This window comes from Python bivittatus, unplaced genomic scaffold (genome assembly GCF_059951505.1).
Source record: "Python bivittatus isolate LINGU-HERP-01145 unplaced genomic scaffold, Pbiv_v1 ctg000020_np1212, whole genome shotgun sequence".
Classification (NCBI taxonomy): Eukaryota; Metazoa; Chordata; class Lepidosauria; order Squamata; family Pythonidae; genus Python; species Python bivittatus.
In genome coordinates this window covers 94,456,336-94,467,800 of record NW_028277030.1, presented here as the reverse complement: position 1 = coordinate 94,467,800, position 11,465 = coordinate 94,456,336, and the positions used below count along the sequence as shown (strand labels likewise).

Below are 11,465 nucleotides of genomic sequence, written 5' to 3'. Positions count from 1 at the left end.
ACATTGGCTGTTGTCTCTTCTTTCACTGCAATAGTGCATTTTAGCAAGCTTAAGGAAAGATGTAGAACCTGGACAAATTTTACATAACATTTGAACTAGCTAGACAATACTGTAATGCTAAGCATTGTAGTACAATATATTTCTATAGATCTCTTCGAGCAAGAGCCTTTTTATGGATATGACAATGGAAAAAAACACAGTAAAGAAATAAAATTTATTTCAAGCTTAGAGGATATTTACAAACAATGGGCTATATAAAAATATAAAAAGTACTTGACAGTGTCTTTTGAGGCTATAGGTTTTACTAAAGTATCTTCTAGAATCAGTACAGCACTATTTTTTCAATGAATGCAACTTATTTCAAAAAAATTAATGCTAATACAATACTGGGTACAAATTCATCTGGAACAATGAATGCCAATTTTCAGTGATTTAAAGCTTTGATGTATTTTAGACATTCAAAGGAATAGTTTAAGAATCCTAGCTATGCAATTTTATTGTTGTAGAGTATGTGTAACAGCTATTAAAGAGTAGAAACATTCCAGTTATTTTTTTCTTTGGCCCCAATAACATTTGTATTCTTGTTCTACTGCTATATAACATTATTATCCTGAAACAAAAGATTAACCTAAGAGGCCTAACATGAAGTACAATGCATTTTCTAGAAGTGGCTTACAACTATTTAAATTATACCTACTCAGCACTCTATGCATACTCACTTGGAAGTAAGTCCCATTGAACTCAGTGGGATATATTTCTAAGGATTTATATATAATAGCCCTATTAATGAATACCACTGGGAACATCTATGATTCTCTTTTGGCATAAGTTTATAAAAAAGGGAAAAACGGATACTTTCAGTTCTGGTAGAGATTAAGCTGTGATTTAGCTTGCTCAGAACATATTCAGTCTAAGAGAATAGTTTGTATTCCAAATCAACTTCCAGCATGTCTAGAAGTATTTTTGAATATTTGCTTTCAGACACTGCACGCACCAAGTCGTATTTATCATTTCCATCTCTGTGGTGGACATTTTTCCAGCACTGATTCTAACATCTAGTGTGGCAAAGGTAGTAGCAGTTGACAAATTATAATTAGTTCATTAGCTAGAAAAGAGAAATATGTTTTTCTATATTTAATTCTGAATAAGTGTACTGATAACTTGATATTCTAGCAGTAAGGATAATCCCAATTACCATTTTGGAACCAACAGTAATTTTTTTCATCTAGACTTGGCTGTTGCTTTTCTAAACAGATGTACTATTTGTATGGGTGAAAGAAGTTCCTTTGCTAAGTTTAATTCAGTGTAATAATGTTAAATTTTATAATCTTTAGTTGGAAATTATCAGCACTCATGAGGGATAAATGGCTGCAAGCAGTAATCACTTTAATAGAATTCTTTAATCATTTTAATATAATTCTATAAATTATTAAATTCAGTTTTCCTATTACGTCTGTGATTGAGCTGCTGCCAAAATACTGGTTCCTTATGGTCAGTTCATTTCAACATAAAGTATTAATCATATAGGTCAGCTTATTCATATAAATGGTGCTTTAACATATGCAATAAGAGTTTTCACTTGTGTAAATATGGGGGGGTTCATGATAATTTGTGTTTAAGATTTCAAATTAAGAATTAACTAGTACTGTATCAAACCAATACAGTGAAGATGAAGAACTGCAGAGACACAGTTCTCTCTCAAGATCTGTTAAATCAACAGGCCCCCACGCAGCAGTGTGTTTGACCAACACTTCCTTAACAGTACAGGACTATCTATATGAAAATCCTCATATACCAGACCATAAAGTCCTGACTCCCCTATCTGAAATATATAGTAGAGGGCCTGAGAGATGATCTTGGAGAAACACTGCAGCAACAGTTACAAAAATATGTTTTCAACCTGTGAAGTGAAGAAAACATTAGAAACAGGCTCCTCCTTACCTCCCTGGAATATAAGATGAAGGGAAGGGAAAATGCAGGCTTTCAAGATTCTGTCACTATAGCCTGTATCAATGAAGCAGAGTTCCAGGCATTCTTGAACAGTGTTTCTTGATCTGGCTTACCTCGAAGGGATGATATATAGGGCATATACTACAGTTTAAAAAAAAAACAAAAACCTGAAGGAGATATATTCACATATACATAATTCCCACTTTATGAAAGCAAAATCTAATAATAACCACACAAAATAGAATTTGTAGTTTAAAATGCCACAAGTGCAGCAAGTGGCAGCATCTAGCTGGCTTTAGCTCATCAGAAAAGCTGAAGATTGGACCTGATTGGTACTTAAGAGATCACCAGGAAATTCAAGCACTGTAGACCAGACTAGCAAGTCAAAGAACTCTCATTAGAATGCAGTGACAACCCACTTCCATATTGTTGCCCAAAGAAAATATGGATGTGTCCATGTAGTCCATAGAAATCAAGTTCAACTCATGAAAACTTTACCTTGTGACTTCTTAACATCTCAGTGTTTCTCAGTACAGCCCTTCAAATTTTCCATTGCTAATTAAGTGATACGGAAGTGATCACTTTATTCATAAATATAAATAAAACACTATTTTTCATTTGGTATGAAATCATTCTGGCTGTTAATACTGATGAGGATACAATAAATTGATGAGGATACAATTTTCTCCATTTTACTTTCCATCATCCTGAAAAAGAGGTTCGTAAATTATAAACAATCTGAAATTGGTTATTACAGAAACACTGCAACTGAAACTAAGAGTGTTTGGCTAACAGATGAACCAATATAAAACAATATTAAAAGGAAAATATTCTTTTCAAATTAAATAATTGCATTATGTTCTGCTGAAGCTTTCTCATAATTGATTCTTCAATTATCTATTTTACTCTTCTAGCATCTAATTTTTTAGAGAATTGCACTCAGAAAGTATCTACAAACCTGCTGAAAAGTTAAAAACTAGAAAGGTGGAAAAGTAACAAAAGCATTTTTCTTTTGGAGTGCCTGGGTAATAAACTGGCCCATGAATCTCGCAATTCAAAAAAGCTATATGCAGAGATGAGAACACATTGTCGGAACTTCAATTTAAGCTACTGTTGCACTTGCAGTAACATGTACAGTGTGTACTGTATTCAGGTACTTTTACTATTCTGCATTTCCATAACTTAACAGATTAATTAACAAGTTAATTCCTGTCGCAACCAATGGATCAATGTTTGGTTGATCTGAAAAAAAGACCCTGCACCTACAGGAAAAACACTAGGATGAAAAAAAAATCCCATAGCTTAACAGACTGTTTAATTAAATTATACGCCTCCACGGTCAAATCTTGAATCATCTCAAACAGCATTATTGGTTCCCATCGTTTTTACAGCTTTTCCAAGTATATGCAGTTCACTTGCAAGTAATCAGTTAAAAGGGCCTTTTAAAATCAAGTGTTTTTGGGAGAGGCATGCAAAAGGTTTTTTCAAACAGCACAAAACTGCTCAAAACACTTCCAAAACTCTCAAAACTATCTGTTTCCCGTTCAAAACAGTAACTTTGCATTTGAAACAGGATGTTTGCAAAGTTTATGAAATTTTGCACTCAAGACATTTCAAAATGAAAAGTTTTGCACACTTCTAGTTTTTGGTCACGGCATATATGCTTATGGTTCTTTACAGCTTCCTAATAAATGTTATCTAAATACCAGAAAATAGTATCTTTGCCTAAATAGATAAGAACTAGAAAACCATTAAAAACGGTGTAAATTACAAAAAAAAAAACCTCAGAAAATTCACATACATCAAGTCTCTGTGTACATAAGCTGTCAGTAACATCACTGTGATGTACCAATAAGGCAATATTACACAAATACTTCATGGCTTTTAACTCAGTGCTGGATCACATTCATAATCATAGAAACTAGAAAGATAAAGATGCTTCCCAGATGTCCATCCACAATGTGATGCAGGATCTTGCCTTCATGGCTTTGGAGACTGAATCATCTGAAGAGCAAAAGCATCAGTTGCTCCAAAGTATCAGAACTTAGTTAAAATGCTTTTCCCAATGAATTATGGATCTTCCTCCATATCATCTGGATTGGGAGCCATAATGAAATGTTTGGGATATACAAGATTGTGCTCATATGCATGTTCTTCCCAGCGAGCATCATCACTCTCATGGGTAATGTAGCGCTCTCCAATGCGAGTTTCAAACTCCCGAAGGTCAAGCCAAGTTTGATAATCCTGAGAAGAGAGAAAAACTCAGAATGGAAAATTTAAACATATTCAAAACACAAGTACAACTCAGTTCCTAATGACCACATTGACACATGTATTTGTGGCAACAACAATTTGAAAGTAGCTATTTCTTTCAAAATTATATATTTTTTACTTTCTAGCCTAGCCTGCAGCTCTAGAGTTTATCTCCCATCAAAGTACTAACCACATCCAATCCCACTTAGCTTTTTGAGAACAGTTATGGTAGGTTAGACAATTCCATCTGCTCTGTGTCAGGATCTGCGTAAGCTAGAAATCAAAGCATAATTAAAATGTAGAATAGTGATGCATAGTTGACAAGGTTAAATGTTAGAATGATTAATTGAAGGCCCGCTTGCTTGTTCCTGCCATAAAAGTCAGGAGAGAAGAGGGAGGAAAATATCCAAGCCAGGTGCAACCATTATCTTGGCTAGAGGCGCCAACAAGGTCAAGCAGTCGTGAGAGCAGGAGAAAGGCGCGAAGAATTTCAAGCGGGAAAAGAGAGTAGGGGGGGAGGGGGTTAAAAGGAAAGCTTCTGGCTGGGAAAAATTTAGACTCAACAATCTATAGACACTGTATGCTATTCTCAATAAAGAAATCTTTGATGGAACTAATTCGAGTCCAGAGGATTTACTGAACTTGGGAAATGAGTGTGCAGACTCTGACATTCTGGCCTTTCAAAACAAAAGAATATTCTTAATAGAGAAACGATTCACCTTAAAAAGAACATGATGCATAACAGGTTTATTTTCTGAAGACTGTGCAGGTTTGTTACTCACCCTTGTCTTATCAACACCATAGCTTTTGCACAATCAGTATAATAATTCTCCTTGTAGCCTCTACTTTGGAAGCTAAGCTGGCAAGTTATCACAAGAGCGGAACTGAACATAGACATCTGAAATGATTTACTTCTGCAATAACTCAGTACTAAACTGCAACTTCATGCCTCAATAGCAAGTGAAAGTGTCTTTGGTTTTTTAGAAGTAAGCTCTTACAAGTTAGTGAGAATTACAAGAATACACAGAATCCTCTGGTTCTCCCTTGCAAGAACTTAACCCTCCTTCCCACTCAACAATTTAAATTGTTTTTGTTCATTTTTTTCCTCCAGTTGGAAAGCAAGAAGCTAAAAGATATTTACAGAGGAGCATCAGTAAGAGGAATTCAACTTCCTCTCTTCCATAACCTTGTTTTCCCTTTTAAATGCTACTATGTTCATCATGAATTCATTCCTTTAATCTCATCAAAAATAGGGTAGAACATTATTTTAAACCAGAAACAAGATTGGATGCATGGTAAAACAGCTGGCTAGAAAGTAAAGAGTGGGAGATACAAACTTCTAAAATATATGAGATATTAGGCAATCCCACAAATTTAACATAACAGATTTGAATGAGAAGTTTAAAGAAAAATCTATAGCAACAAAGAAGCTGAGGATTAATTGGCATCATTTTATATTTTTAACCCATTAACATTTTTAACCCATTTTATATTTTTAGCCCAAGACCACAAGAACCTGCCATCTTGTTGCTGCTGATACAGCTAGCAGCTGTCCAAGGCCCCTCTTCCTCCTCAAAGAGGCCACCAACCTAAGTACTGGTGAGGACAAGTAACATGGGCACTGTGTGGATGGGGTGTCATCTCAGCCTTCCATCAGAGTTGACCCATTAAATATTGAGAAGTGATGCCTGAGTTATCTGGGGCTTTTTTTCCCCTTTTCCAACCTCTTTTGTAAGCCCAAGTTAGGGACTTATCTTATTATCATATATCCTGCTCTGAGGTCTTTCATGATGAGGAGGATAACATAAATGATCCATATCTCACCCCCATTATATCTACCCGTCCCACCCAGTCAGGCAGAGAAGGTATGCTGCAGACCCCATAGATGAAAGAATGTCGACTGGCGGGGTCCAGAAATAGAGCCTTCTCTGCCATGGCCCCCGCCCTATGGAATATTCTTCTGCCAGAGGTGAGGCAGGCCCCAACTCTCTTGTCCTTCCAGAAAGCAGTCAAGACCTGGCTCTGCCAACTGGCATGGGGCAAAAAAAGGGGCAACCAACCCTGGGGGTGGCTAGCACCTTGAAGATGCTCCCATATGTTAACATCTTACTGAACATCAACAACGTGGAAGATATTATTATTTGCGTATGTATCTGGTTTTATTCTATTTTTACTGTATTTTATATTGTTTTTATTGTATTTTAATTAATATTTATTGTTGTTTTATAATGAACCACCCAGAGTCACTTTTTCATGAGATGGGCGGTATCTAAATTTGAAAAATAAATAAATAAATAAAAGAATCTAAGTCAGCAATAACACATATAAGTACATGGGTATTATTGAGCACAACCCATTAAAAGACTTCATAATACAGTGGTACCTCGGGTCACGAACGCTTCTGTTCATGACCAATTCGGGTCACGAACAGCTCCGTTCACAAAATTTTGCTTCCGTTCGCGAACACCAGATCGGGTGACGAACAGGATCCGCGGCCATTTTCCCTCCCATGACCCGTGGTCGTGGCTTCCTGTAGGGAGGGGGACTCTCCCTCCAAGCAATAACCGCCTCCCCACCCGCCTTCCTGTCCTCCATGCCAGAAGTCGCATCGAGCAAGGTTAGCGTTCTCTCTCTTCGTACTGTATTTTGTGTCATATTTTTATGGTTTAAAAAAAAAAAAACATATGGTTCAGAACGGATTAACTGTAATTACATTGAACCTTATGGGAAAATTTGATTCGGGTCACAACCAAAATCGGTTGGTGACCAAATTCGGAGGGGTCAGAACAGATTAACCGTATTTACATTGAACCTTGTGGGAAAATTTGATTCAGGTCGCAACCAATTCGGGTTGCGACCAGAGTCGCGGAACGAATTAAGTTCGTGAACCGAGGTACCACTGTACATCCAAAAAACAAGAGTCAGGGAAGATGATAGAAAGTTTGAATTGAACCAAAGATAACACTCTATTAAAAATTTCTAAGGCCTCATATTCATACCAGACCTGTCAGTAAAATATGAATCATGTAATTGGACTGGATAACATTGAGTACAATGCAGCTGGTATGTAATTGTACCTGTAACCAAGGATGACTAAGTGATTTGTCAACACTGTAACGTTTTCTCATCTTCACTTGAAGCAAATTATTTATTAAATCAGTAGCTGGGGAAAGAAGCAAATGAAAAATCCATCAAGGTAAATATTTCATTCCTTTCCATCGTTCCCTCTCTCCATTTCCCACTCTCACCCCCAAACACATATTCTGGAGGAAGAGATAAAGCTTTGGGAGAGTGATATGAAAAAAAATAAATAAACCCAAAAAAATAGACAACCATAAAGCAGGTCATCTACCTCTAAGTAAACACCAAGACTCTTTAATTTGAAATCAAGTTAGACTGTTCCTTAAAGTAGAAATCCTCTAATTACTTATCTGATATTTTATCTATTTCCTAACTTTCAATGCAGGCATTCAGTACAAGCTTTAATAGTGTTCAGCACTCCCTTCAAGTTCCTAATCTCTCATTAAAGTTTTTGAAAAAGTATGTAGTTGGCCTAAAGAAGAAGAACCAAGAAGCCAATTCATACATAACATCAGAATTAAATGTTCCTAACAGCAGTACAACATACTCAAAACAGGCAAATACCTTGTAAATCTACAACAAGAAAGGTTTTTTGAAAAATATATGTTCAAGATTAGTATTTTAGGCTAATATACTGTATCTACTTAAAGACACTGTAATTAAGAGGCATTCTTTCACAGGGAGCTAACTATGGAGCTTCATCTTTTCTGTATGGCACTGGGAAAGCCCAGAATATGCTGCCTCACGATAGAAAAGCTTCAGGAGTTTTAGGAAGTTCAGGAATAATCCTCCTATCAACTACAACCAGGCTCTAACTCACTAAGTGGGCAGCTTGCAATTTTTAAGTAAAAGCCTTTCTTCCATTCACTCAGTTACAGGAAAATAATTCCCAATGGTTCCTGATTAACAGTCACTGTCTCACCTAATTTACTGTCAGATCATTGCCACATTTCTATTAAATGCTATGGATTTCACTGAGAATATGAAATATAAGTTTTCTAATGATATTTACCTTCACTAGATATTTCCTTCCAGGGATTTGGTGGATACATAAATGCTGCATTTTGGATCTGATCATTTATGTCTTCATCTTCATTAAATGGAAATGTGCCACTTAAGCTCACATAGATGATGACACCAACAGACCACATATCCAGCGATCTATTGTAGCCTTTACTCCTAAGTACTTCTGGGGCAAGATAAGCTGGAGTTCCTACTACAGACCTCCTGAAAGACTTCTCCCCAATAATGCGTGCAAAACCAAAATCACACAGCTTTACCTGTAAAACAAATCCTCTTTACTTAAATTATTATGCACTTAACTTAGAAACTAACTGTCAAGGCTGATTAAAAAGATTCAGATGGAGCATATAGAGTTGTGTGTCAAGACAGTGTTCTCTTGGAACATTTGCCCACCCCAAATTGGGACTATAAGATTCCCATTAGTCATTAATACCCACATGGAGAGAATGGACTAGTTCTGGCATAACACTAAACTTTAAATTTAACATTAAGAATTTAATTCCAGTGGCTCACTCACTCCCTGCCTCCCTAGCCTCTGGCTGAACCTTATATCATCCAAACATAAAATATGGTCAATATAGCTAGCAGAAATAAGGCAATATGGGCAGTTAATTTATTTTCATTAGTTATACTTAATTAAGGCTTCTAATTTCTTTGCAATTCTATTGGAGATGAGAACATCAGCCCAGGAGAGAGACTCTCTCAAGACTATAAAGTAATTTAACTTTTTTTCCAAATGCAAACATAGGTAAATTATAGAAAAAATATTCTAGTTGTAAACTTAATAATTCCATCAACTGCTAAAAATACTGGAAAGTTCAAAATGACAAAATCAAAAATATCAGAATAAAAGGTTAAATCTTATTCTAGATTTCCTCTTCTACAATATACAGCTGTTACAAAGAGTACTTGCTTCCCTACCCACCTGAGGAAATGGTTCTGCTGATGCTAATAGTACATTTTCAGGCTTTAAATCACAGTGCACTATATTCTTGAAGTGTAAGTTCCTCAAAGCAACAAGTATCTTTAAAAAAGAGGGCAAAAAGTATTTTCAGAATCAGGTCTGTACCAAGAATCCAAAAGATATTAAAAATCTAATTCCAATTTTTGTCTAAAAACAAATGCACTCTTCTGTTGAAATGTTTCCAGAATTCCACTCTTCTTCAATTTAAAAAAACAAAATGGGGTATTGAGGGGATGGGCATTAGCCCAGCTTCCCAAAGAGACAGCATCCATATTCAGCTAGTTACATTTGGAAAGTACTTCTTCATAGTGGTATGAAATCTCAGTCTCTTACCATTCCTATTAAATATACAAGGAATGCAATATTAAGCTATTGATCTTCACACCCCCATTTATGGTTATCTCCTACATACTATATTTTTTCTTAGAAATAAAAGCAACATATTGTTTCACACATATCTGTCTGAAACAGCCTACGTGCATTTAATATGCAGCAAATGCTGTATAAAATAATGACATACTTTTTAAATCAGGAACAAAGTTTGCTAAGTATGAGATTGTCTCTTTATAGTAATTTAGGTAATTTTTTCCTCATATACAGCAAAGCTATTGCCATATTTACATACAGCCTTTTGAATAAAAGCCCTCTTGATGCAATTTAAAAGATAAACATTTTTAGCATAAAGCATATAAAGTGACTAAACAAGCAACACAAATGTTGAAAACAGCAGTAAGATTGTAAACTAAAACTTGGCATCATTTCTTAAAACCAGACTGGAATAATCATTTCTTTGAGGCCACTCATACAGAGAGTATATACTCCTGTCAGATTTGGGCTTTCTTCAAAGACAGGCCACCACAGGGAAGGCTCTCTCACTTGGGAAGAAAACATACAGTTGAAAACAAAAGACCCACCTGAGTAACCATGAACTTGGTGATCCTTTCTGGAAGCCGACTTTTCTCACTGGAAAGAATCATTTCCAACATATCGCCATGAAGTTTTTCCATCACAACAAAAACCCTTTCAGGAGTTTCAAACATACATTCCAGGTTTACAATCCCAGGGTGGTGCAAATTCTAAGGAAATATACAATACTGACTTGGACAAAGTTTCAAATGCATAAATACTCAGAAAACATTCATTACTGATGGCATTCATACAAAAGAAGACCATTCTATGCTTTACTATTTTAAAAGCACTCAGGCAATCCTTTGTAATACTTAAGAAATGGTCCCTTTGTTTAGCAGGTCAAAAGGTAATCTAACAGGAATATTACATAAACTGATACACCCAAAAAGAACCACCAATAAACTGTACCTCAGCGTAGATGTGTTTGATTACACACTCACAATTTTTAATAAAAAAACTTCTGTGATGCAGTTTTACAACATCTTTTTTATACCTGCAAAATGGCCACTTCGTTGCGGAGCTGGCTTTCCTGTTTTGTAGGGAATCGCATTTTATCAATGACTTTAATTGCCACATCCCTTCCAGTCTTCCTATGTTTACCTGCACAAATACAAAGAGAAAAGAAAAAGGGGAAGGCTCTCAGGTAGCCTTGCACAGTGGCAGTATTGATGATAACATGTATTTAAAGCTTAACAAAAATAACTAACCATGTACAGATGGTCTCTACATATGTTAAGGATAAAAAAAATTCCCCTCTCACCCCTATGGGTGGTACGTGTCTTCCTCAATCTCGGGTCCTCTACCAGAGGCCTGGGAGTTTGAGGGTTCTGCGCAGTATCTTAGCTGTTCCTAGCACTGCACTCTTCTGGACAGAGAGCTCGGATGATGTTCCTGGGATCTGTTGGAGCCACTCTCCCAGCTTAGGAGTCACAGCCCCGAGTGCTCCTACTACCACTGGGACCACTTTGGCCTTTACTTTCCACATCCTGTTTCCTCCTTTAGGCCCTGGTATTTCTCCAGCTTCTCATGCTCCTTCTTCCTGATGTTGCTGTCACTTGGCACTGCTACATCTATCACTACTGCTGTCTTCTGGTCTTTGTCTACTACCACAATGTCTGGTTGATTGGCCAGTACCTGCCTGTCCATCTGGATCTAGAAGTCCCACAGGATCTTAGCCCTGTTATTCTCCATGACCTTCTGTGGAATCTCCCATCTGGACTTGGGGGGGATCTAGACCATACATTGTGCAGATGTTACTGTACACAATGCCACCTACTTGGTTGTG

The 11,465-nt window shown here is 36.5% G+C and overlaps 1 protein-coding gene across 5 annotated transcripts in view; it reads right to left on the bottom strand.

Moving 5' to 3' along the window:
- Positions 1 to 42: 42 nt before the first annotated feature.
- Positions 43 to 11,465, bottom strand: part of PRKD3 (protein kinase D3) — a 51,960-nt gene continuing 40,537 nt past the window's right edge. For 4 of the 5 annotated variants that reach the window (XM_025172577.2, XM_088144463.1, XM_025172578.2 and 1 more), the window contains exons 14-19: positions 10,674 to 10,780; positions 10,186 to 10,347; positions 9,233 to 9,331; positions 8,297 to 8,564; positions 7,281 to 7,366; positions 47 to 4,194 (exon numbers count right to left, since the gene is read on the bottom strand). In XM_025172577.2, the coding sequence (XP_025028345.1) occupies positions 4,021 to 4,194; positions 7,281 to 7,366; positions 8,297 to 8,564; positions 9,233 to 9,331; positions 10,186 to 10,347; positions 10,674 to 10,780 (896 nt within the window). In that variant the 3' untranslated portion in view covers positions 47 to 4,020. Of the gene's footprint in view, positions 4,195 to 7,280; positions 7,367 to 8,296; positions 8,565 to 9,232; positions 9,332 to 10,185; positions 10,348 to 10,673; positions 10,781 to 11,465 lie in introns of all 5 variants that reach the window. The other variant, XM_088144458.1, reaches the window with a different exon arrangement.